The sequence below is a fragment of the Castor canadensis genome, chromosome 11, assembly GCF_047511655.1.
Source record: "Castor canadensis chromosome 11, mCasCan1.hap1v2, whole genome shotgun sequence".
Taxonomy (NCBI): Eukaryota; Metazoa; Chordata; class Mammalia; order Rodentia; family Castoridae; genus Castor; species Castor canadensis.
The window spans coordinates 106767068-106793465 of NC_133396.1; the positions used below are offsets into that span (position 1 = coordinate 106767068).

General features: G+C 43.2%; 2 protein-coding genes and 1 non-coding gene across 19 annotated transcripts in view; 2 read left to right on the forward strand and 1 right to left on the reverse strand.

Annotated features, from left to right (window-relative positions):
• The first annotated feature begins 40 nt into the window (after nt 1-40).
• On the forward strand, nt 41-2882 carry Cfap141 (cilia and flagella associated protein 141). Its single transcript, XM_020166143.2, has 4 exons — nt 41-318; nt 645-685; nt 1716-1845; nt 2533-2882. Exons 1-4 carry the CDS (start codon nt 205-207, stop codon nt 2632-2634), a joined length of 387 nt encoding a protein of 128 aa, XP_020021732.2. The 5' UTR covers nt 41-204; the 3' UTR covers nt 2635-2882.
• A 6552-nt stretch (nt 2883-9434) lies between these two features.
• The window catches only part of Tpm3 (tropomyosin 3), a 31122-nt gene continuing 14158 nt past the window's right edge, over nt 9435-26398 (forward strand). For 7 of the 17 annotated variants that reach the window (XM_074048029.1, XM_020166255.2, XM_020166254.2 and 4 more), the window contains exons 1-5: nt 9435-9645; nt 10223-10348; nt 23576-23709; nt 25939-26056; nt 26168-26238. In XM_074048029.1, coding sequence (XP_073904130.1) covers nt 9529-9645; nt 10223-10348; nt 23576-23709; nt 25939-26056; nt 26168-26238 — 566 coding nt within the window. In that variant the 5' untranslated portion in view covers nt 9435-9528. Of the gene's footprint in view, nt 9646-10222; nt 10349-16261; nt 16493-16933; nt 17191-20123; nt 20897-23575; nt 23710-25938; nt 26057-26167; nt 26239-26398 lie in introns of those variants that run through there. The other 10 variants (XM_020166264.2, XM_020166265.2, XM_020166258.2 and 7 more) reach the window with 7 other exon arrangements.
• LOC141414329 (U6 spliceosomal RNA) lies at nt 23175-23281 on the reverse strand. Its single transcript, XR_012439389.1, has one exon. It is a non-coding gene; the product is annotated as a U6 spliceosomal RNA (small nuclear RNA).

Sequence of the window (26398 nt, forward strand, 5' to 3'; positions counted from 1 at the left end):
TTTTCCTAACAGGGTGTTTAGGGGAGAGAATTGGTTAGATGCAGATAACTGAAATCCCAACAGAAGAAATCCTACTCATGGATTTGCCTGTGTCACTAATAGAAGGCTGGAGAACCAGGATTCCCTTCATGTCTCCAGGGCAACAGGCTAGGTGACCAATGAACTAATAGGCCCAGGGTGATTGTTGGAGGCCTAAATGCTGCTATGACTACTGAATCCTTGGTGACTAAACAGAAAGGAGAGCTTAGCCAGTGTCCTCAGACTTTACCAAGCAAGTCTGTAAACATGTCTATGGAAAAGATGGCAAAAGAAGAGGAGGTATGCAGAGTTGGAGGGGATGGTTGAAGGAGATTACCAAAAGCACCCCATTTACTGGGGAAAAAAACGATGTAAGTTAAGAGTAGGAGATAACAACAGGAGTAGGAAACTATGTCTGGCACATAGTAAGTACTCAAGTATGTGTTCCACTCCAACCCCTGAATGTTTTCTTTGATCCATCCTGAAAAGAGTAGAGTGTTCTTCCCACTTCCACTAGAAAATTGACCACTTCCTCTCTCAAAAGAGGTGTATGTATCTCCTGGAAAGGGGTACTGTTGGTGAGGTTCAAGAGATCTAGGCAGATGAACAGAACTCTTTTATTGCAGAGATTCCAAAGGGCCATGGGACTTCAGAAGATGATCAAAAGGTAATCTGCTTCTGTCTCCTCCTTACCCTTAAATTTGACCTTTCCACCCTTTTGTCTCTAAGCTAACTCTCAATTCTACTCCATCTTGTTAGGGGCTTTTCAAGAAGGAAAATACGAAAGGGGCAAGAAGCATCCTTGCTCAAAGAAAGCAGAGATCAGCTTCCTAGTGCCTAGTAGATTAGGCCCTGCGTCCCATTCTCTGGAAGATAGGCACATACGTTTGTTACTTTGTTTTCTCATTTGATTTTTTTTAAGGAAAACTCATGTATTTCTTTGCCTGGCTTTACATAAATTTTGCGGCAGGTATTGCAGTATTTGTCGAATAAGTGAAAAGACTAAAAAAGACTGGACTGTATATTTCACCTAATGAGCTTTATTTCTATTTTCATTTTTTTCTGGTGCTGGGTATTGAACCTAGAATTTTGTGCATGCTAGCAAAGTCCTCCACCACTGAGCTACATTCCCTACCCTGAGCTTTTTGAAACACTTACGGAATAAAGCTAATTTTGTTGAGCAGAATTAGGGCTGGGTGAAGCTTTTGTTTTGTTTTGTTTTTTTGGTACTGGGGCTTGAACTCAGGACCTACATCTCAAGCCAATCCACCAGCCCTTTTTTGTGATAGATTTTTTTGAGATAGGGTCTCTTGAACTATTTGCCCCCACTGGCTTTGAATTGTAATCCTCCTGATCTCTGCCTCCTGAGTAGCTAGGATTACATGAGACACCAGTGCCCAGCCACTTAGTTGTTACTGAAGAAACACTTATTCAAAGAAAAAGGGTTATGGATAAAGGACTTAAACCATGGGCCACTCACAACTTTTAGTTACATTGTATTATGTAAAAATTGATACCTATGTCTGTAGGTAATGATTAAATGACATAACTACTAAATACATAACTAGGTTCTAGTTTTAAACTTCCAACCATTTTGCAATGTTTTGACAGTAGCAGGGGTTCTGGAGACAAAATAACCTCGCTGATGGGGTTTTTGTCACCACTCCTAACTCTAACCTATTCAATACCTGGGGCAGGTGGCAAAATTCACATACTCACTGTCTGTGGCAGATGACATTGAACCAGAGGAGAAAACTGTATGCTACCCTACGGATGCAGAATGATATGGTACAGGAATTGGCACTGGCCAACAAACAACTACTAATGGTAAGTTTCAGGAGAGCAGCCTCAAGTCTTATCCTTTATTGCCCTGTGCCTTTGCCAACTGGGATTTCAAGTTTAGTCTCTGTCATGACTCACCTAACTTCATTTACCTCTGAGGTTTCTCACTACTATACAAGAACACAATTCTTAAAAGAAAAAAAAAACTTTATTATATTTTTTGATGGCACTGGGGTTTGAACTCAGGGCCTCATACTTGCTAGGCAGACACTCTACCACTTCAGTCACTCCACCAGCCCCAGAACACAATTCTTTAAATATGAAAGTTCTTTTCTGTGATACTTTTTTGCATCCAATTTGCAGGTAATACAAAGTCCCAAAGTGCATTATAGTCTTTGCTCTTCTCATCTTAGTAAGATTTTAAACTGCCTCTTAGAATATTTTTCTCTCCCTGGAGTCCCAACTGCTGTCATGTCATCATCTTTGTATCCCTCGTACCTAGCATACTTCCTGATTTGTGATATAGTCTCAGCAAATATTTAATGAACATGGGGTTTTCCCCCATGGAGAAGAAATTGGATAGGTTTCCCCTCCACTGGTTCAGTATCTGCTACTGCTTATGTCACAACTAAGTCCTGATCCAAGTAAGTGATGGGAAGACAACCAAAGGAGAGAATGAGAAAGGGTATTTGGTAGAAAGCCAACACAGCACTTTTCTGCTTTCCCCACCAGGCCCGTCAAGCTGCTCTGCACCAGCTCTTTGAAAAGGAGTATCAGCAGTACCAGCAGGAACTAAATCAAATGGGCAAAGCATTTTATGTGGAGAGACTCTGACAGCTTCTGAAACATAGCTCTTCCACTCTCATCATGCCTGCTAACCAACTCTTCTTCGGCCTCGAGTACCTTGAACTTCTTTCCAAAATGGACCTGGGCCTGGGACTTAAGACTCCCACTCTCAAGTCTTCACTCTCATGTCATCCCCAAAATGCTATTTGGGAAACAAATTTATAAAAATCTAGTGAAGACAAGAGTGACGCCTTGTGGTCAGAGTGGGATATGCAGTGTTGATGTGAGAGGGATGGAGGGTGGACAACGTGAAAGTTGAAAATCACGATTTGGTTTAATAAATAAGCTAGTTATTAAACATGGCTCATTCTCTTTGCTCTAAATCTTGATTTGTTCTTAGCTACCGTAATCTTAATTTCCTGGATTTTGTACAGCGCCTCTCAGATCTCACTGATACTTTCTCTATACTTGGACAAATAGCTTTGAATGTAGCTATTAATCTACAGGTACTATGGTGCTTCAGTATCAGGAGACCTGGATTTTAGGTTTTTGTTTTTTTCTGTACTGGGGTTTGAACTCAGGGCCTCATGCTTGCTAGGCAGGCACTCTACAGTTTGAGACACCCCACCAGTCCTTTTCTTGCATTGCATATTTTTTTGAGATAGGGTCTTGCTTTTTTTGCCCAAGCTGGCCTTGAACCACAGTCCTCCTGATCTCTGCGTACTGAGTAGATGGGATTGCAGTGTGAGTCGTCAGCACCTGGCTGAATCTTAGGTTTTGAGTCATCCAGTTATTGCGAAACCTTTGAAGAAGCCTCTTTCCTCTGGGGCTTGAATTCCCACCTCTGAAACAATGAGAGGCTTCTGATCTCCAGGTATCAGGCAGGTCATGTGACAGGTGTAAGAAAATAAGGAGTAGTGGAATTTTGTGGGGAGCAGGGACAGGGCTGTAAAGAACCATGTCCATTCTAGTTTACTTTTTTTTTTTTTCAGTACTGGAGTTTGAACTCACTTACACTTGCTAGGCAGGTGCTGTTGCCATTTGAACCAATCCAGCAGCCCTCATGTCTATCCTAAAGGCATTGGAAGTACTGAAAAGTACTGATTGACCATATGCACCCACAGGCCACAGAGAAACTTACTTATAAGTGTCTATCTTGTAAATACATGTTATTCAAAGCCCCATTTTGTAGGCAGTATCAGCTGTAAGAACACACAGTTGCTCCTTGATGTAATCACCAATATAATTATTTTCCCTAATGTCTTGCCTCATCGTCAGCATCCTCACTCACTGATTTCTCATCCTTGCCACAAGATCTTCTCCTGCCTTCAATTCCATGTGGCTATGTCTCCACTGAAAAATTCATGCCCTTATTCTCTCCCTCAAGTCTGGGTTTGCATTTGCATTCTGGCTTTGCTTTTTTTTTTTTTTTTCTGGGGGCTGGGGGGACAAGGCACAGCACTGGCTTTGAACTCAGGGCCCCATGCTTGTGAGGCAGATGCTCTTACCAGTTTGAGCCACTCTACCAGCCTTTTTTTTTTTTTTGGTAATGGTTTTTTTTCCAGATAGGGTCTTGCAAACTATTTGCCTGGGCTGGCTTTGAACCATGATCCTCCTGATCTCTGCCTCCTGAGTAGCTAGGATTACAGGCTGGTAATTCTTGTGTCATCCTGTGTAAGTGATTTATCTATGCCTCATTTTCTCTTTGAAAATGTGGACAGGGGTTGACAGAGTGACTCCAGCAGTAAGAGTGCCTGCCTAGCAAACAATTGTGAAAATGATATCCATATGCCAGATATAATCCTAGCTACTCAGGAATCAGAGATCAGGAGGAGGATCAAGGTTGGAAGCCAGCCTGGGAAAATAGTTCAGGGGACCCAATCTCAAAAAAACCCATCACTAAAAATAACTGGTAGAGTGAATCCAGATGTATGCCCTGAGTTCAAACCCCAGTACTGCAAAGAAAATGAGGACAATTACACCCATCTCATAAGATCATTTTGAGAATAAAATAAGATAATGTAAGTGGAAATGGGAAGCAAGTCCAGTACCTTGGTACATAATAGTTATATTCATTTTCCTTCTCAGGAGCTTTCACTGTAATCCAGGTCCCCACTCGCTGACTAAACCCTTCTCCAGTTCAAATATCATTTTTTTGTTCCATGCTTGTCCCTCTCTTTGCCTTTATATATCTGTTCATCCCCTCGCCCTATCACCTCTTCTCAAACCCTCAGCTTTAGTCAATAACTACTTTTGAGTCCTTAAACCAAATAAAACATACAGCTCAGTCAGGCACCAGTGGATCAGGAGGATCAAGATCCCATCTCTAAAATAACTAGAGCAAAATGTACTGGAGGTAGGGCTCAAGGGATAGAGAGCTTGCTTTGCAAACATAAAGCCCTGAATTCAAATTCTGGACCCACCACAAAATTTTAAAATTAAAAACAAAAAAAACATGGAGCTCACAGGCTGGTGGGGGAGGTAGGCCTTGAATAGTAATGACAGGTATGATGTCAGTTTTATAAGTGACAAAACCATGCATGGCCTGGATATCTGCAAATCTGAGAATCTCCTGTTCCTTCTGTTTACCTGTCATCTATTTCCCAGTCTGGTTCATCTCACCTTCACTTCTTCCATCTTCTCTCTTATCAGTCTCCTAAGCTGCCTTCTGATTCTTACTCACTGGTAGTATAGCCTGGAGTTAAAAGAATAGACTTTAGTTGGGCACTGGTGGCTCACACCTGTAATCCTAGCTACTCAAGAGGCAGAGATCAGGAGGTTTGAAGCCAGCCAGGGCAAATAGTTTGGAAGACCCTGTCTTGAAAAACCCATCACAAAAAAGGGCTGGTGGAGTGGCTTGAGGTATAGACCCTGAGTTCAAACCCCAGCACTGAAAAAAAAAAAAATAGAACAAGTTTTAACACTGGACAGACCTGTGTTTTAGTACTGGCTCTGTCATTTGCTGGTTGTGTGGCCTTGTGGTGCAAATTATTTTAATTTTCTGGGTTACAGTTATTTAAATGTAAAATGGAGATAGTATCTACCTCATTGGGTTGCTGGGGGAATTAAATAAGGCACTTAGCAAAGAGTCTCAAGTAATGTCTAATAAATGATAACCCAGAATGATGCTTCCTTGCCCCTATGATACTATTTTCCCTGTTTATTTTTTCCACTCCATTATCTGAATACCCCCTACCTCCAACCAAACTCCCTCACCATTCTCTTCTATTTCTCTTTCCTCTGTTTATTTGGACCCACAGAATGCCCCATCTCCTCTGCCTTGATCCCTGACCTTGGCCTCTTACCTCAGGGCTTGTCAGTGCCAGACTCGCTCCAGTATTGGCAGATTGGTCCCCTACAGAGCCCATCTTCCCCATTCTCTCTGCCTATTCTGTCTGTCCTCATCACATCACTCCATTGTACCTATCTGGCCCCTCTTGCCTCTGTTCCTGATGCCTTACCCAGATCCTGTGGCTCAGAAGTGCTCAGTTCCATTTGAAACGGTTATATAGGAAGCACTTCCAGGAGCACTAAATGTCTTTCATCAGGGGCCATGTAGTGCTTCTGCCTATTTATGCCATCCAAAGTCTTCTTGCAAGAAGGCTGCTCTATTCCCAGTATGCCTCTGTTCCCCTAGTGCCCCAAACACTAAAGCCCTTTGAATTACTGCAGGTCCCTTTTCCAGCCTCCCTTCCTCCAACCTCTGGTTCACCAGTGTGGGCAAGGTTCTCAGAGAAGGGCTCTAGAACTTCTCAGGGGAGAGAGGATTAAATCTAAGAAGGGAAGACAAGAAAGTAAATATTACACACACAGGGCTGGCAGAGTGGCTCAAATGGTAGAGTGCCTGCCTAGTAAGTGTAAGGCCTTGAGTTTAAACCCCACCACTGAAAAAAAAAAAAAAGAACACCACACACACACGCACACACACACTTTGAAAGCCACAAAAGAGCAAAGACATAAGACAACACCACAAGTGCCTACATTTGGGCTTGTATGGCCATTTGTTCATCTTCCTCTGGAAGGCAAAAGCCATGCAATAGGAATTGACTGTAGCTTGGAACGAGCTATCGATCTAGATCAAGGTCACTGTGGAGTTTGTGTATGGGTGGTGTGTCAGGATTAATGGGAACAAGGACACATGGAACATGCCTGGGGGCTGATGCAGTGTCCTTCTTCCACCTCCCACTTCTACCCAAACTCTCCATCCCCCAGTGCAGCTATAACTCAGGCTCCTTTCTGTCACAGTGGAGTGAAGCATCTATATGCCACAAGATATCCAACAGACCTGATTCTCTCCAAAAGAAAAAACCCAAGGAGGGAACCAAGCTACATCCCTGTGAGGAAAGACCCTTGAAGAAGCCAGCCGGAGAGTTCTTATGGAGAAAAGCCCTAGAAAAGGAGAAAAGTCTTAAAGATTGCAGGCTGTTCCTGACAGAGGAGGTTTTTCTCTCTCACCCATGATCTCAAGCCTTAGTTTCAATTCTGCCAGGCAGCAGAAACCATAAGTCTTTTCTTCTGGAGCCCAGGCTGAAGCCTGCCAGAGAGACAGCTTTCTCTCTGTTCTGGACATCCAAGGGTGACCTTAAGAACATGCCTGGAGGACATGAGAAGAAGGTGAGAAGAGGAAAAAAATGCTGGAAAAAAAGCAGCCCAGCATTTTGGAAGTTTTTCATAGATACTTATCTATAACACTTAAGAGCAGGAGAATGTCAAGATGGAGCCAACTGTGAATCTCAGCAATCTTGTGGGGGAGATCTACAAAGGTTAAAAGTTCTGTTGGAAAGGTAAAGAAAGATATACAAGCGCCTACTTGCACCCCCCAGAAAGCTCCAGGACAGCTGGGAAAGAGCAGGTGGCAAAACTGATGAGTGGTGTTGACATCGCTGATCCTCTGAGTGCTGAGGCCGTGACATAAGGGGAAAAGTTTTGTGTGGTGCTTTGGGGAATGATAGGTGCCTGGATGGATGTGAAGCCCTGTCAGGTATTCTTCACGCTTTAGGCCATCGTGACCCAGCAAAGGCCAGGCACTAGTAAGAGAGGAGTTGTAGCAAGAATGGTACAAAGAGACAGCAAGAGGCAGCTGTTTTTTGGGAAGTGAAAATCAGGGTTCCGTGTCCTTCAAGAAGATGGCTCTCCATCTACACATGACTGGGCCCTGGTATCTCTGTCCTGACCTTTGCCATGAGGAGGAAGGCCGATGACCATCTAAGCTTACCTGCCTGTTTCTGTGTGATATGTTTGATATTGGGTTGTTTAATTAGGAATCAACTAAATGTCAAACATATTCATACAGCAGTGGGTAATTCAGCATCATCCTCTTTTCTGCCTCAACTTCTGGGGCTCTGGGACACCTATCTTTTTTTACTGTACCTCTTCTCTCTAGTATGCCTCCTGAGAGACCAAAAGCTACAGAAGTTGCAACTATGTGTAGGAATGGGAAAGAACTAGAATTTGGGGATAAAATCTTTCCATATCTTGCTTACTTATAGTAGAAGGGATATATCTCTTTTCCTTATCTTTTCTTGTCCTTGTATTTTTCACTCCCCATCCCTTTATCTATTTCTTCCTTTCCCTCATGCCCTCTTGTTCCCTAGTTTCCTTCCTTGCCTAGTCACCAAAGTAGGGATATTTGGCTTCTCTGTTTTATTTCAAGAGTTAGCTGATGGTCTATCTGCTTACTAGTCTACCATTAGTAGTCTACTATTACTATTCTGTAACTGGAAGCTCTCATGAGTGGACCAGCTCTGCTCTGTCTTCTGTCCTGATGGTCATCTCAGTTCCCACATTGCTGAGGTTTAGCATTAATACTAACTGTCCTTGACATTATGACTAATTAGAGCCATTTATATTCTTCTCTGATAGCTCTGGTCACCTTGAATACTGCCCACTTCTTTCCTGGCTTATTCTTGTATGTATGGCACCAGTGTATGGGGATCATTTGCCACCTGTTAAGAGAAAAGCTCCAAGTGCAAAAATGAACATGGTCTGGCACTAAACTGGGAAGAACAGAGTTGATGTGATGATTATGATTAACATGATACGATGGGCTGGGCAGGGGTTTGTTAAGGGAGAAGGTGAAGAGAAAAAGAATAGAGAACAACATAGACCTTTGATATGTGTGGGTACAAAAGTTCTATTTTTAGGATGGTTATGGAAAAACAGAGGCCATGGTCTTGTCTGGATTATTCTGACCCTCCTCTGTTTTTCTCTATATCCCACTTAAAGCTCTGAGATAGCCTTTCAGATCCCAATCCTACCCTCTTACTCCATTCCCATGGCTCTTAGGGGAGAGGAATGATGTCTCCTTGCCAATTAGAGACTCCAAAAATAGCACAGCAATTTGATCTGGGGATCTGGGGGAACTGTCAAGGATCATGAGAGACCTCCCCTCTTCACTATTGCCCAAGCTCCCTGAATACCAGAAATCAAAATATGAAATTCAACCAGTGGAGTTTGATCAGTTTCCAACACAATCTAGGGAAGTGTGAAGAGGGAGCTGAAAGGCAACTATGACCCTCTGAATTAAAACTAGAATTGCCAAAGTACCCTTCTCTATTTCAATGTTCTCTCCTCCCCTTTCCCTGTACTGTCAAAACACCCAAAGAGCTTCCCAGAATGAGTGGAAAGTTTCAGGGTCAGGGAGAAACTCTCCCCTCCCCCACTTTCCATTGTCTAAAATCAGCTTCAGCTGTTCCTCAATTTTTTTTTTTTGGGGGCTGGTGATGTCAGTCCATCAATGTGTCTCGCCCTGTGTTCCACCAGAACAATGATGGGGTAGAGGGAGCTGGAAAGACCATATTTGGAATAAGAGGTGGAGCAGGGAGCACAGATAAATGCTCAAGTGTGGGGTACTCCTAGTCACTCAGGCAGCAGCCCCTCCTTTCTTGCTCTAGTTTCCATTTCTCCAGTGTTCCCAGGTGAGTTCACCAATAGCTACTGTTCATGATGGAGGCCATCAAGAAAAAGATGCAGATGCTGAAGTTGGATAAGGAGAATGCTCTGGATAGGGCAGAGCAAGCCGAAGCTGAGCAGAAACAGGCAGAAGAAAGAAGTAAACAGGTAGGCACTGGTGGTGGTCTCCTTCATCTGCTGATGAGCAAGACTATGGGAAGGAAGGAGGTTTTCATGGGAAAGGCAGTGACCACTGGTGCCAGCTCCTGTTTTTGTGTGGGAGGGACTCTCCAGACTCAATGGAGGGACAGAGGACATCAAGTGTATCTACCTCAGGCTGCCTATATGACCTTGAGAAAGTTAGTAGCCCCTTCTGCACCACAGTGTGTCTGCTGGATTTAAGTAGAAGTGGACCATGTTTTGGAAGAACCTCTAATTTATAGAGGAAAAGGTAAGTGTCAAGCATACCATATCTTTTCTCTTAAATAGCATTGTAGGCATCTACACCCTTAGATATTTGCCATCAAAGGGTCTTGGATGAAAACTTAGGATGATTTGGTTATCTTAGGGTCAGACATTACAGGGTTATAGGTAGAGCCATAGTGTAACTCCAGAAAGTGGCTGGAGAGAAAGTGTCTCCCTTGAGGGATGATAACATGGAGGTTGGGCTCAGGGGTCTATCAGAGATCAAATCTGCATAGTTGCATATGTGTGTTTTTGTGTGTGACTCTTTGGGTTTCTCTAGCTGGAGGATGAACTAGCAGCCATGCAGAAGAAGCTGAAAGGGACAGAAGATGAGCTAGATAAGTATTCAGAAGCTTTGAAGGATGCCCAGGAGAAGCTGGAGCTAGCAGAGAAGAAGGCAGCTGATGTGAGTATTGCACAGATGGGGGAATGAGCTTAACCTATACATGTAGAGCTTATCTTAATATATGACTACATTCCACACACATTTTGACATATACATATACATATACAACACAGACATATAGGCCCAATATACTTTTACATATATGGATGTGCTGGCATACCCTTATAGTGGCACATATTTTCTTTCTTAAAGACATGTTGGGGCTAAGGGTATAGCTCTGTGGTAGAGCACTTGCCTAACATGCATGAGGCTCTCCATGCATCTCCAGGACTGAAAAAAAACCCATATAGAAATCTCATTTTCATCCTACTCACCTCCCAGCCCAGGAATAAGTGATCATCTCCAGGACCTGGACAAAGCGAAGGGATTCCACAAGACCATACTGCTATCATGTATCCCACCTCCTCCCCCAAGCCACATACTTAGCTTTTGTGTACGAGGTTTGGCATGTGGATATGTGTATTAATAGGGAAGTTCTCATCGCTCAACTGTCCAACAAAGCCAGCTTGGATTTCACAATGGGAAATGGAGGTCACTTTGACCCTGACCCTATATGGCCAATGTGGACATCTGCCTTTATGCCACAGAGGAAATACTGTTTATAGGATAGCAGAGAGGTCTCTAGAGTGGACTGTAATAGAAACTAAGAAAGAATCTTAAAGGGTAAAGGTATCACTATCAGAGCTTACTACATGACCTTGAATAAATTACTTAGCTTCTGTACAACTGATTTCCCATTAGAAAATGAAGTAAATTACCTTTTCCCACTTCATATTACACTGTAGTCATCAATTCCTTCATCTTCAACCTTGAAATTTGCTAAAAAGATAAATGAAATGAAAGAATATAGAGGACAACAGGTTTTTTTTTTTTTTTTGAGGCATGGTCTTACTATGTAGCCCAGGATAACCTTGAATTCTCAATGCTTCTACCTTAGTCTGCTTTTAGATCCTCACATTCAGTGTCTGCCATTTGGGTTTCTGGTCTGATCTTTGACTTTCCAACACATTCAATGGCTCAAAGAAATAGTGAGAGTTGGATATATGATGCCAAATGTTAGAATCATAAATTGAATAACATACATTATAGACACTTTTAGTTTCCAAAAATTTCCTTGTTGGAAAACTACAAAACAAACAACAACAATAAACAAAACAAAACAAAAAACCCTTGGGATACCCTCTGGGCTTTGAGTAAGCACTTGATGGCCTGCTGGAGTTCCCTAGCCTAAGTTTCAGGTTGAGAAGGATGGTTCTCTCTGGTTCCAATCAATATAGGCAGAAGAATACAAGTTTTCACAGACTAGAAAAATGTTAGATTAGTAACAGTTTTGTGAGATAGGATAATAACTCTTGAAACAACTAGTATGTAGGTTTGAGGAGGTGTGTTCCAGGAGCAAGAAAAAGAACAAAGTATAACATGTGATCTTGGGAGAGGGAGAGTGACAGAGACTGGACAATACATCAATGTCATCAGAAGATAGAGGAATTTCCCAGGGGTGAATTGTGCCTGTCCTAAGATGTTTTACACAAACATATACCCTCACACACGCATATGCATCTTATCCTCTATGTAAACATGGTCTAGGCCAGTATAATTATTTAAAAGACATTTCCTTGTATTTATATAGGAATTCACCAAAAAACATGTAAATATATAAAGTATTGAGTTAAAAAACAAACAAACCAACACCAAGCATTGGTGGCTCATACCTGTAATCAATCTTAGCAATTTGGGAGGCTGAGATTGGGAAGATTGTGATTTGAGGCCAGCCCAGGCAAATAGTTTGAGAGACCCGCATCTCCAAAATATTCAGAGTGAAATGGACTGGAGGTGTGTCTTAATACGTAGAGTGTCTGCTTTGCAAGCATGAAGCCCTGAGTTCAAACTCAGGTCCCACCAATAACAAACAAACAAACAAGAAAACCCACCTCACTTAACCCTTCTCTCCTGTTAGCTTTCCCACCAACTCAGTAAGTTCCTTCAGTGATGAAAACAAAATAGGAAAAGATTTGTGGCCAAGGGGCAAAAATCTGTTAGGCCAGGTTGAAAAGGAAGCAGAAAGAAATGTTTCTTTCCTCCAACCACATGCTGTGAGGTGAATCCTGCCACAACTTGGTTTTATTAAATGAAGTTTTATTGGCACACAGTCATGCTCATTTGTTTTCATACTGTCTACTGATTTCCTCCCTTTAATAGGATAGTGACCACAGAGACCCTATGATCTGCAAAACCAGAAATACTTACCATCTGGCTCTTTACAGAAAACATTTGCTGATTCCTGCCTCAAATAGCCAAAGAAGGAAAGCAAGGTGTTTATAGAAACTGGGAGAAGTGTTGACTAAGGAGAAGCAACAAGGTTTTAAATAGAGAACATAATACATACATCTTTGTGTGGAGGGTGCTTTGTCTACTACAAAGGAAGTTAACAATACCTCCACTTCTACACTTGAGACTAGTAAATAAGTACACAGAGTGTATTACCTTGATGTAGGTATAAGGGAAAGAGAGGGAGGAGGGAGTCAGTAACTATGTTTACATGGCAGTTCTAGTCATTAGAGAAGCCTTTCTGAATACCTAGGATTTGCTAGGTTTACTTGAACAAAGAAAAGGCATGGAAGTAGCAAAGTCTATACAAACCCTTTTTTTTGTGGTACTTGGGCTTGAACTCAGGGCCTACACCTTGAGCCACTCCACCAGCCCTTTTTTTGTGTGTGTTGAGTTTTTTTGAGATAGGGTCTCACAGACTATTTGCCTGGACTGGCTTTGAACCAAGATCCTCCTAATCTCTGCCTCCTGAGAAGCTAGGATTCCAGGCATGATCCAGTGGCTCCCTGCTCTATGAGGTTTTTTTTAATATTATTTTTATTTTTTGGTGGGACTGGCGTGTGAACCTGACTTTGCACTGGTAAAGCAGGTGCTCTCAAAGCAGGTGCTCTACACTTTGAGCCACACCTCCAGTCCATTTTGCTCTGGTTATTTTTTGGAGATGGTAGGTCTCATGAACTGTTTGCCCGTGCTGGCCTTGAATTTCAGTCCTCCTGATTTCAGCCCTCTCAAGTAGGTGGGATCATGGTAGTGAGCCACCAGTGCCCAGCTAATATTATTTTTTAATTTTATCAAAATACATATATACATAATTTACCATCTTAGCTGGGCACTGGATAAAAAATACCATTTTAACCATCTTTAAGTTAATAAGTATATATTCACTGGCAATAAGTATATATTCATTTTGTTGTACAACTGCACCTAAGGTTGTCTTAATTTGAATGAAATCAGAAGCTGTTTATTTATTTATATATTTATTTTTATTGCTGTAATGAGGAAAGTCTTGAGCTTGCTAGAAGAAACTATTTTGAAAGAAATGGGAAAGTGGGGTGCAATGGTTAGGACATGGAATCATAATATTCTTTTTTAGGAACAAGCATTGAGAGAGATGGGGAGAGGAGGGACAGCAATGGGCAAGTATACCTATATTACTTGTCATCAGGAAAAGAATAGCATTGGGCCCCTTACTGCCTATCCATCATGCTTCTAAAGGATATCAGGACTCAGCCCATCTGTTTTCCTGGATCAAGAGATTATCTGTTGAAATCTACCAGCCTTAGGAATGCAGTGGTGCTCTCCAACACCCATTCTTTGTCTAGGATGACGTCTTTGGCTTCTTCACTGGGGTGTAGGGAGGTGCAATAGTGCCCCCTGCTGATCAGCACCCAGATGACAAAAATCTTACTTGTTCCACAGTTCCTCTAAGACTTCTCCAAAACAATCTGAATAAATTCCAGGCGAAAATAAATTCTTGAGCAGGCTGAATGGCTCATGTGGTAGAGTGCCTGCCTACAAGTGTGACAGAGCTGAGTTCAAACCCTACTATTGCCAAAACATAAAAATAGAAAAATAAAGATAATTTATATTAAAAAGCATTTCTTAACCCCCCCCAAAAAAAAATTCTCAGGCCATCAGGAAAGAGTTTACTGAAAGTCAGAACCTTCTCTTCCTTCCCAATTTGGGGGAAAGGAGAAATCAAAGTGTACAGATTACTCTACTGAACAAATTATTGCCTGTCCAGGTTGTTTCTTCTGATTTATCTTATTACTGGCATTTCCAAAAAGAGATAGGAAGATAGAGCCTCTGGAGGGAGCATCCTCAGAACCAGAATCAGACAGGGAGAGCAGCAACTGTCTTGCTAACTCTTTCCAGAGTAAGAATTCTTTTTTTTTTTTGGTAGGACTGAGATTTTAACTCAGGGCTTTGCACTTACAAATCAGGTGCCCTACTGCTTGACCCAAACCTTCAGTTCATTTTGCTCTGGTTATTTTGGTGTTGGATTTCTTGAACTATGTACTCAAGCTGGCCCTGAACCATGATTCTTCAGATCTTAGCCTCCCAAGTAGCTAGGATTACAGGCATGAGCCACCAGCACTCTGACAGAATAAAGATTCTTAAATCTAAGTCCTTTGCCACATTCTAATTCTCTAGGGGAAAAGAACTGCACCGAGAGAAAATTATCATTATTACTTTTTTTTTTTTTTTTTTTTTTGGTGCTGGAGCTTGAACTCAGGGCCTACACCTTGAGCAACTCCACCAGCCCTTTTTGTGAAGGGGTTTTTCAAGATAAGGTCACTCGAACTATTTGCCCAGTCTGGCTTCAAACTGCAATCCTCCTGATCTCTGCCTCCTGAGTAGCTAGGATTACAGTAGTGAGGTGCCACGCCTGACGCATTATTACTTATTGAGAAGGTGAGAGGAATACGAAGAAGTGGAGAAAATAAAATTCTCAAGTCTCTTTACCATTGTGCTTCCAGAAATCCTGCATGGCAGAGCCTGTAGGAGCAGTTTGTAACTCATAAGTAGTTCCTTTGGTTACTTAGAAGCAGAAGTGGCAATGAAATTGGTGAGAGACATGATACAGAATGGAGATTCAATCCCACAGTTTTCCAGATAATCTTACCATACTGTTTCACAAAGGATATGGTAACAGGGGTCTATAATAAGTATTCCTTCCTGATAGAATAGGGCACAAGATATCTCCCTCATCTACAGAAAGGATTGTAAGTGATAATTAAGTTACCAAAGTTTGAAGGGGCTAGCAGGTTAGTTGATGGTGCATATTGACTCTCAAAAGTAACAGGAGAAAAGGCTTTTTTTTTTTTGAGACAGGGTCTTCATATGTACATAGCCCAGGCTGGCTATGAACTCATGATCCTGCTGCCTCCACCTCCGAAGTGCTCGGATTACAGACATGCACCATGTCTGTAATGGCAAGTGGCAAGACTGGTATTCTAAATAGAACACTTTAAATTCATAACTGATGCTAAATAGAATGAGAATTTGGCCAATCAACTTGCCCCGCTCTTCCACCCCAATAGTTCCTTTCATTGACTTCCAGGAGAAGGAAGAGAACCTACCTGAGTAGATTTTAAAAGGAGGCTGGAGTGAGGTTCTTTGTAAAAGGAGGCCCAGAACGTCTTGTAGGCTTTTCTTAGAATCTAGTTTTGGAGTCTGTCATGGGGTGGGTGGAAGCCGAGGCTTGTGGGATGTTTATTATTGTGGAGGGGATACAGAGTGCCCTTAAGTGGTGGAGGGTAGGCATTGGGGAAGAGAGGAGTCAACTGTCGGAGGGTAAGGGCAGCACCATACTTACAAATGGGCCCACCATTGTGGGCTGTCTGCCTGGGTGGAGAGGCTAGACAACGAAGCGCCTCCCCGTTACCATGGTAGCCCATCCTCTTCCCAACCCCGCCCGCCTTTACTGGCCCTGGGAAAGGCCCGTGGGGAGCGGTCGCCTAGTGCGACTGAAGGCTCCGCCCCTCACTCCGGGTGGCTCTCCGACTGTCTTCCCGCCTGCTTGGCAGTGGGAGGGCGCTGTGGTGGTGGCGTCACATCCGGGCGGGTGGGTGAGTTCCGGTATTTCAGGGCGGAGCAGGCGGAAGTAGGGGGTGAGAAGCGGCTGCTACGCCGAGCGGAGGAGGCAGGAACGCGAGACCGAGAAGCAGCTGGGTGGGGACCATGGCCGGGATCACCACCATCGAGGCGGTGAAACGCAAGATCCAGGTTCTGCAGCAGCAGGCCGATGATGCAGAGGAGAGGGCCGAGCGCCTCCAGCGGGAAGTGGAGGGAGAAAGGCGGGCCCGGGAACAGGTACGGAGAGGGCGAGGCGCAAGAGAGAGGGACTCACGTTGGAGCAGCCAGGACCCCGAGTGGGGTACCTTTTGCTGTAGAGTACAATCCCGTGGGGGCCAGGAGGCCCGGAGATGGATTTGGAGCCCGGAGAGTGGGTGGGACTCAGCTCTGATGGGACAGCAAGCGGGCAAAGGGGAAACTAGATGCTTAATACCTTTGAAGGTATTAAGCCTCGCGGGGCTTAGAGAGTGGTTTTCTCCTTTTTTCTACCAGCTCATTCATTCAGTCCCTCGGAGCCGGGCGCGGCCAGGGGAGGGGCTCAGCGACCTTCCCTCCCCCCACTTCTCCCTGAATGGCGGGGGCACTTTGCTGTCCCTCGAGGTTTCCGGTCCAAGGGTTAAGAGTGAGTGGGTGCTTCTCTGGTCTGAGAGGGGCCGAGCCTAGCCTCTGCGAAAGGGTGAAGGGTTGGGGGGGCGAGTGTGGGAACCGCCGGAAAGCCCCCAGCCTGGCCTGCTAGCAGCTTTTTCCGCTCCCTCCTCCTGCTCAGGAAATGAGGCAGCCGTCGACTGAGAGGAAGCGCTGTGCCCTCCCTCTCTGGAGGAGCTTGAGGCCACAGCACCGCCTACCATCCTCCGGCCCCCGGCCCTTTCCTCTTATGGGGATCCCTGGTAACTGGTACAACGTTTAACCGACATGAGGCGGATGCGAAGGAGATGGTACTTCTCAGTGCAAATGTAGAAGCTAGCAAATAAGCATATTTGGCCCTACCCTTGGTGACCTGGAAAGCAGGAATTTTTGCCATACTCAGACCTTTATGGCTGAAGTGTGATCACTGCAAGCTTAACAAATTAACATTTCTGCCAAGCAGAGCTGATAAGGGCGTTATGGGAGAGAATTAGATGCCTCACCAACTCAAGGTTTCTGATTGACTTGGGCAATATGGTGGATGGAAACAGAATGAGTGGCTCTAGTGATGTTCCTTTGCTACTTTCTCAGTTATCCAGTACAGTTTTTGTTTGTTTGTTTGAAGTCAGTATTTGCTCAGCTGAAGTTGGAACATAAAATGTTGTTGGAATAAATGGTGATTGTTCAGATCGATCTCTCTCTTTTTTGATGGAGCTGAGGTTTGAAGTGAGGGCTTCATGCTTATAAAGAAGGTGCTCTACCGCTTGAGCCATACCTCCAGCCCCTCTTGAGATTTCTTGAAACCACTTTCTGTTTAGAAGTGGTTGACTAGTTTTAGTAAGCCATAAGATTTTCCAAGTCTAGGGTGCAGTTTAGTGGATGGAGCTGATCTCTTGAGGCTTTGGTTTTGGAGGATCTTGAGACTAAAGCAACTGTTGCTAAAATTTGAAGACCTGATGAAAGAACTCTTGTGGTTTTTTGGTGTTCTTTATTCTTCCCCTTGCTAAACTTTTTTTTCCCCTTTTTCCTTTTTTGCTTCTCTTCAAGTGACTGTTTTGGAGGGAGAGAGGTAAAGTTTGGAAAGACAAAGAGAGGGTACAGCTTTCTTCCAGGTTAATGCTTAGATTATTAATTTTTATAACGGGATGTGGAGATGGCAGGAGCTTGTTGTCTTCCTCAGTCCCTTTTTTCTAGGTGGATTTTTCCTCTGTTCAGTATGCTGGAAACTTTTAATGATCAGTTCTGGTGAGATGGGTTAGCTGGGTGACTCTTCATAGTTTACTGATACTTTCTCTTCTTTGTTCTTGAGACCAGATAGCCTTAAAAGAGGAAGACACAGTGTGGGGGAAGGAACTGGCCTTGTGATGAACTGCATTGTCTTAGACTCATTTAAAAATGGATACCATAGCACTAGTTTTACAGTAGATGATGATGATGATGGTGTGTATGTCCCTGTTCTGGTATTTGGTAATTTTTGTTGTAGTTAAATTGGCTCTTCCCTCCTCCCCTTCACTCTTGGTGACTCTGGGGAGACAGGCAACATAGTGAGCTTATGCACATGTTTCTTAAGCTGCCCCCTATTTAGAGCCTACCAAATTGGCTTATTGAGCTGAGGTCCAGTGAGGAAGTCCTCAGAATGGGGAAGTAGAGATGTAGTTAAATATTGATGAAACTAGTCTTTTCTACACTAGCTTGAGACAGCCTAATCTTTTGACTTTCTTCTGTAATGGACTTTGAACCCCTACTGAGGAGGAGACACCCTGGGAAAGGGGGAGGAGGGGCTTGGGCTATCACCTATTCTCTTAGGGCATTCTGGAATGTGGGTTTTGCAGGCTCCTCCCTCCTCTGAGAGCTGGAAGTTCAGCACTCCCTGATGGTATCTGCTATTAGTACAACTGTCAATTACTTTTCTGGTTACTTTGTGTGCACATCCAAGCTGCCCTTGTTTCTAAACGGGATGGGACCAAAGCTGAGACACTGGAGTTGTTTTGAGATCAATCTTTTTTTCTGTTCTTGGCCTGGAGGTTAACCTTTCATAATGTAGCACCTTGTAAATCCACTTTGAGTTTCATTTGTACTGGTGTAAGGAGGTGGGTTTTTTTTGTTTTTTTGGGTTTTTTTGTATGTTGTGTGTGGGGGGTGGGAGGGTCAGGATTGGCCCCAGGGGCCTTCTCCCATGTTAGACAAGCATTCTGAGCTATACCCTCAGCCCTGTACTGCTGGCTAGATTTAAACAGGTGATAGCTGTTTTTTGGGTAGTGGTGGTAGGAATATATTAACATAAAATTTACCATCCCAACTTTTTTTTTTTTTTCTTTTTTTTTCGGTACTGGGGCTTGAACTCAGGGCCTACACCTTGAGCCACTCCACCAGCCTTTTTTTGTGATGAATTTTTTCAAGGTAGGATCTCCCAAACTATTTGCCCAGGCTGGCTTTGAACTGCCATCCTCCTGATCTCTGCCTCCTGAGTAGCTAGGATTATAGTAGTGATCCACACGGGCCAGGTTTTTTTAATTTTTAATACTTCTAACTTCCTCTCATATTCTTTTTTATTTTGTTCTGGTCTAAAAGCTTAGGAGTACTATTGAGGGAGGGAGTGGGCTTTGAACAGTTTTGGCTCTGGCCTTACTCCCAAATTCATAGTTTCTGAAGGGGGTTAGAATGTCTGGCTGTTGTGTGGTTCTCTCCTATTTGTGGGGTCTGGTGGACTAAGAACAAACTTAGTCCTTTCTTTGGTTTAGATTTGCTTTCCTGCTGCTTACTTTTCTTTGTGCTTCCTCCCCCTGCCCCCCCATTCAAGAGCATACACTCATTGGGCAGAGGCAAATAGCCCTTTGCTCTGAGTGCCTCTGCTTAACTCCACCTTTGTTTACTCTGGGGTGTGCACATAACTCTCTTCTTTCCAACTTAACCTCCCTGTTGGTAAAACTTAAATTCCCCAAGGACACAGTTTTTAGCTGTCTGGGTAGATGTGTATTTGAACACTGTGAGCTACAGCAGTCCTTTACTCACTGAGCTCAAGCCTAACTCTTTTCTTTTAATTCCTTTTATCTAAAAACAAACCCCAGCATGGCAGAGTGCCAGATTTAGGTGAATCCCCTCTGTCCTTGGCCCTGTTCTGCCTCTGAGCACAAGTGCTCTGTCAGTTTCTTTTCTTGAGGGGTATGGTGTACTTTGGGACTCTCTTAGGAATGGAGGATGGATCGTAGCATTTAAATCAATCTCATTTTGTAGCTGAAGCTGCTGTCAGCTTTTGTCTGATATGACCAAATTGCTACTGTGTGCCACTCTCACTTCTACCCTCTGATCTTTGCCTCCTGGGCAGTGGAGAATTCTATTGCCCAAAGGGAAGGACCGGGCTGGAGGCATGGCTCAAGTGGTAGAGGGCCTGTCTAGCAAGCACGAAGCCCTGAGTTCAAATTCCAGTATCACCAAAAAAACAAAACCCAAAGGGAAGGACCTCACTCTATATCCTCCTAGCTGGCCAAAGGTGGGCAGGCGGAAAGGCTCAAACCACAAGTGGGCAGACATGCTAAAACCTAGGATGATTAGAAAAGCACCAAGCTTATATTTCCCAGGGCTGGGCTAGTCTGCAGAAAGTAGTCCTGCAGTGGTTGTTGACATATAATCCTGGCTACTCAGGAGGCAGAGATCAGGAGGATTGTGGTTCAAAGCCAGCCCCAGCAAACAGGGCGGGTGGAGTGGTTCAAGGTGAAGGCCCTGAGTTCAAATTCCAGTACCTCAAAAAAAAAAAAAAGTCTTGTTCAATCTCTTGGTACTTGTTGTTGACCCTAAATCGTGGACATTGTAAGTCTGGCTTGAAGGGAAAATCCAGTATTTTCCTTACTCCTTTAAACAGAGTATCAGATCTTGATTCTGCAGGCTTTTGTTTCTTTGTAAAGAGAACTGATCTGCTGTTAGAGAAGACAAAAAAGAACAGCAATGTCCAAGACCTGCCACCCTCAGGCTTTCTGAAGCTTTTGCAGACTCTCATCTTGGCTTCTGCTTTTGATACAGGTTTGTTCCTGTGTGTATGTTCTTTCGAGGACACCAAGAAATGTTTTCTTTTCCTCCCTTTTCAACCTTGTGAAGAATTCTATTGTAAATGCTTATTTGTGGGAGAAAGTGCCCTAGCCAGCTTGTTGTCATGGAAACTACACCCTGCCCCCATAGCCTGTTATCTTCTCCTCCAGTTTGGGTAACTACTGAGCTGGATGAAGACTTAAATTTGTGAGCTTCTTCCAAATTTGGTTGTATTTATCATGTTTTCATTTGAGGCATTCTGAAAGGGGGTAAATCATTGTATTGTACTGCCAGTATTTCATAGTTCCTACCTGAAAGTCTGACTTGCTCTTGACTATTTGGCCTTGTTGGGTTTGTGAGGAGAAATCTGTGTTGTCCTAGAGGCATCTGTTTTCCTGGAAGAGACAGAACTAGAGAATACTTGCCTTTGTGGTGTTTTGAATAGTACAGTTAGAGACACAAATGGCTTCTTAGTAATTTCAGCTTATGTGGACGTCTCAATTTTCTTTTCCTGTAGCCTGGTGGTTAGATTGTAGCTCCAGTCCCTGCCTCCCTTCTCAGTCCCTTGAATTTCCTATGTTTGTATGTGGAAATTTTTGTTCAATCCTGATTGTTAACAGGAATCTTTTGGGCTATATCCCTCCCCATAGGGCTGGTGGCCCAGATTTCTATAGCTGCTGCCACCCCTGCCTGCTATGAGGAAATCAGGGTAATAGAATTCAGGCACAATCTGGGCTGTAGAGGAGAGATCGTGTTCACTGGACACTTGGATAAGCATCTGAGCTGGGTGGTGTGCAGGATAGATTAAATTCTTGTATAGTTAAGGCAGTCATAAGAAGGCTTTTTTTCCTTCCCCCTCTAAATTTATGTTTATTACTTTTTTTTTTTTTTTAATGGACCGGGGTTTGAATTCAGGGCTTCATGCTTGCAAAGCAGGCTCTTTACCACTTGAGCCACACCTCTAAGTCCATTTACTGTTGGTTTTTTTTTTGTTTTTGTTTTTTTTTTTTTGATATGGTGCCTTGCATACTTATTTACCTCGACTGGCCTCAAATCTCATCTTCCCAGTGGAGCCACCATCCTCCCATGTCATCCTCCCAAGTAGCTAAGATTATAGGTGTGAGCTACCCAGCACCTGGCTTCCTAAATTTGAGACAGGACTTTCTTATGTTCCCCTGGCTGACCTCTAACTCATAATTCTCCTGCTTCAGCCTCCAAAGTGCTAGGATTACAGGGGTACATCACCATACCAGTGCAAACTGTCTCCTTTTCTCCTTTCCCATTCAATAGCCAGTCTGTGGGTTTACATGTACTTGAGTTTGTACTTTGTTGTAGGTGGAGACCAAGAGAGAGAATTGTTATAAGTCATATTGAGGGGTGGAGTGGGTGGTAAGGGAGGGGGTGGGGGCAGGGGGGAGAAATGAACCAAGCCTTGTATGCACATATGAATAATAAAAGAAAAAAGAAAAAAAAAAAGAATCCTTGGTGGTTCTTTAGACAATAAAAAAAAAAAGTCATATTGAGAGATAAGGCTAAGGAGATGACTAGAGGAAAGAAGATAGAAAGAAAGAAGATAATTTAGAATTTAGATCAGTGGTGCTCAGGGTGATGGGAAACAGTCTCTTCTGTTTTTTGTTTATCTGTTTGTTTTGGTAATGCTATCAAAACAGTTAATTTTAGCCAGAAGCCAGTCTTTCCTTGTCAACTCCAGGGTATGGGAACATGTTGAAGGGAGGGGAGGGCAGGTATCCCAGTTTTCCGGTCTGATAAACTATCCGAGATGACATTGCTTTGGCTAATATCCTGATGGATTAGGGTAAGGTGATTGAAGGACTAACAACTTCAGTTAAGCAGCAAATTGACAGGTTCCCTCTTTAAGAGATTTTTTAAGAAACCTACTTTATTTTTCTGACTTATGAGACAAACCTCCTAGCCAGGCAAAGGAACACTTCTCTGGCTGATTTTTCTGACCCCCATTTGTTCAGCAGTTTGAGCTGAATTCAGAGGTAGTGGCAAGGAACTGAGTTTTGGGGTTTTTATGTTTGGTTGGTTGGTTTTTTTGTAAGCCTGGAGTTTGAACTCAGGGCTTTGGGCTTGCAAAGCAGGCACTCTACCACTTGAGCCACACCTCTAGTAGTTTCTTTGCTCTGATTAGTTTGGGGTCTTGAGAACTATTTGCCCAAGCTGGGTAATAGTTCTGATCTTCCTGCTCTCAGCCTCCCAAGTAGCTAGGATCATAGGTGTGAATCACCAGTACCTGGCAAGGAACTGAGTTTGTTTGAAATGCTTCACAAATTTGCATGCTGTCCTTACACAAGGGCCATGCTAATCTTCTCTGTATTGGTCCAATTTTAGTATATATGCTGCTGAAGTAAGCAGGAACTGAATTTTAAAACACTCTTTGAGAGCTGGGGCTATGGCTGCAGTGATAGAGTACTTGCCTAGCAAGTGCAAGGCCTGAGTTCAAACCCCAGTACCACCAAAACCAAAACAAAACATACCCAACAAATGTTGAAACATTTCACTGCCTCATAGGGAAACTCACTGATGGGAGGACAGGGTCTATTCAAGTAGACTATATATAGCCTCTTCGCAGTAGTCAACTCCAGTCTTACCAGTTCTTCTTTTCACCATGCCTCTGCTTCCCTTTTCTGTTCTTTCATTCAAATGCAGGCTGAGGCTGAGGTGGCCTCCTTGAACCGTAGGATCCAGCTGGTTGAGGAGGAACTGGACCGTGCTCAGGAGCGCCTGGCCACTGCTCTGCAAAAGCTGGAGGAAGCAGAAAAAGCTGCTGATGAGAGTGAGAGGTATGTAGGGGAGCCTAAGAGAATATGAACTTCAAAAAGAAGTTTGTGACTGGGGATGTAACCCAGAGGTAGAGTGCTTGCCTACCATGTTCAAGCCCCAGCACTAGGACAAAGATTGCCTCTGACAAAGGTTTCCTTATAAACCTATTTTTTAAAAATTGTGTATATATTTATTTATTTATTTCTGCAATACTAGGATTTGAACTCAGGACCTACACCTTGAGCCACTCCACCAGCCCTTTTTTGTGATGGGTTTTTTTGAGAGAGGGTCTTGTGAACTATTTGCCGGAGCTGGCTTCCAACCTTGATCCTCCTCATCTCTGTCTCCTGAATAGCTAGGATTACAGGCATGAGCTACCAGTGCCCTGGCTAAACGTTTTTGGTTTTGTTTTTCTAGTACTGGGAATCAGACCCAGGACTTCACATCCTAAGTACACAATCTACCAGATTGAGTTACATCCCCAGCTCCAGACCTGTTTTTTAAAATAGTAATCTTTATATTATTAGATCTTTCTGTTCTGTACATTTTTTCCTCCTTGAAGATGTAGAATAAGGGTTACCTGGACCCTGTGACCCTTGTGTAATTGGTATTTCTCTAAAAATTGACCTAATACTCCTTACAATGGGCTCACTACAGTGGGCTTCCACTTTGTGGGTCATATGCTTCCATTGTGAAATTGGTTCCCTTAAAACAGAGGTTCTCATTGTCAAGTCCCAGGTCAGCACCATCTGCCGATGCTGGAAACTAGGATAGAAATTCAAATTCTCAGCTTCTATTCCTGATCTACTCTACAATGAGAAACTCTGGAGGTGAAGCCCAGAAATCTACTATACCATTTGAACCCCGGCTGTACTATTAGAATCAAGGAAGGGTATACTTGGATTCTATCCCAGTTCAATTAGAATCAGTTGTAAGAAGGACCTGGGACTGATGTTTTAAAACTCCTTCAGCAATTTTAATGCATGGCTGGCTAGGGTTGAGAACCAGATCACAACTCATCTTTTTGAAAACAGCTATTCCTTGCCACATACGAGGTAAATCAGAATCAAAGGTACATGGCAATTTACATGGTATTTTGAGCTAAGGCTTTTCAGAATTAAAAATGCCCTGCTAAGGATACTTAATGCACTGCTAGTACAGAGCAGTGTCTAAATTATATAAAGTAGGCTGGTAGAGTGGCTTAAGTGGTAGAATGCCTGCCTAGCAAGTGTGAGGCCCTGAGTTCAAACCCCAGTACTGCCAAAAAGAACATATTCTAATAGTAGAAAGCAAAGAAAACAATAGTATAGAAGAGCGTTCACACGAATCATTTAGGGGTATCTGTAAAATATTTCTGGAAAGTATTATTAAGGAAGAGATTATTTCTGATGAACAGGGCTAGAAATGGAAGGAAGACTTAGCTTTAAGTTCTTAGACTATGTATTTACATGGAATAAGTTTTATAAGAAAATACTTTTTTTTTTTTTTTTTTTTTTTTTTGTGGAACTGGGCTTTGAACTCAGGCCTTAGCACATCTCTAGTCCATTTTCTCTGGTTATTTTGGAGGTGGAACCTCATGAACTGTTTGTTCTGGCTGGCCTCAAATTGTGATCCTCCCAAACTTGGCCTCCCAAGTATCTAGAATTACAAGCTACCAGTGCCTGGCTAAGATGAACTTTTATCTGTCTATCTATTTTGCAGTACTGGGGTTTGAACTAAGGGCCTACATCTTGAGCCACTCCACCAGCCTTTTTTTGTGAAGGGCGTTTTCGAGATACAGTCTCACGAGTTATTTGCCTGGGCTGGCTTCAAGCTGTGATCCTCCTGATCTCTGCCTCCTGAGTAGCTATGATTACAGACATGAGCCACTGGTGCCCAGCAAGACAAACTTTTAAATGAAATAATTAAACTAAGGTGTGCAAGTGAATGCTATGATATTTCTACTTGGGTGGCATACAGAGGAATGTGCTTTAAAAGATGCAATTTTGCCAGGTGCCAGTGGCCCTCACCTGTAATCCAGCTACGCAGGAGGCAAGATCAGGAGGATCACGGTTCAAAGCCAGTCCAAACAAATAGTTCTGTGAGACCCTATATCGAAAAACTTCACAAAAATAGGGCTCAAGGTGAAGGCCCTGAGTTCAAGTCCCAATACCGCAAAAAAAAAAAGGTGCAATTTTTGAGTCCCTTGGAATGGAACTGGTGACGGACTCCTCAAAGTGTCACTGTTGCTTTCATCCTGTTTCTGGCAGAGGTATGAAGGTTATTGAAAACCGGGCCCTAAAAGATGAAGAAAAGATGGAACTTCAAGAAATACAACTCAAAGAAGCTAAGCACATTGCAGAAGAGGCAGACAGAAAGTATGAAGAGGTAAGTCACCTTCTTTTTTCTTTCTCTTCAATAATACCAGGCTTCTGCAAAGAATCATAAGGGAGATGGTTCCTTTGCTTCTCTAAACTGTACCTGGGTCTTTTCCTGTAGGTGGCTCGTAAGTTGGTGATTATTGAAGGAGACTTGGAACGCACAGAGGAACGAGCTGAGCTGGCAGAATCGTGAGTATCTTGCTCCCTAAATCTTGTCCATACCCTTTTGTCCCTTCACCTTTGGCATGGGCGCTAATATGAATAAACTAGCATTCCTTCAACCTTGTTAAACAAGGCCTACGGAGTAGAAGTCATCTATAGTGCTTTTTTGGACTATAGGAATGGCATT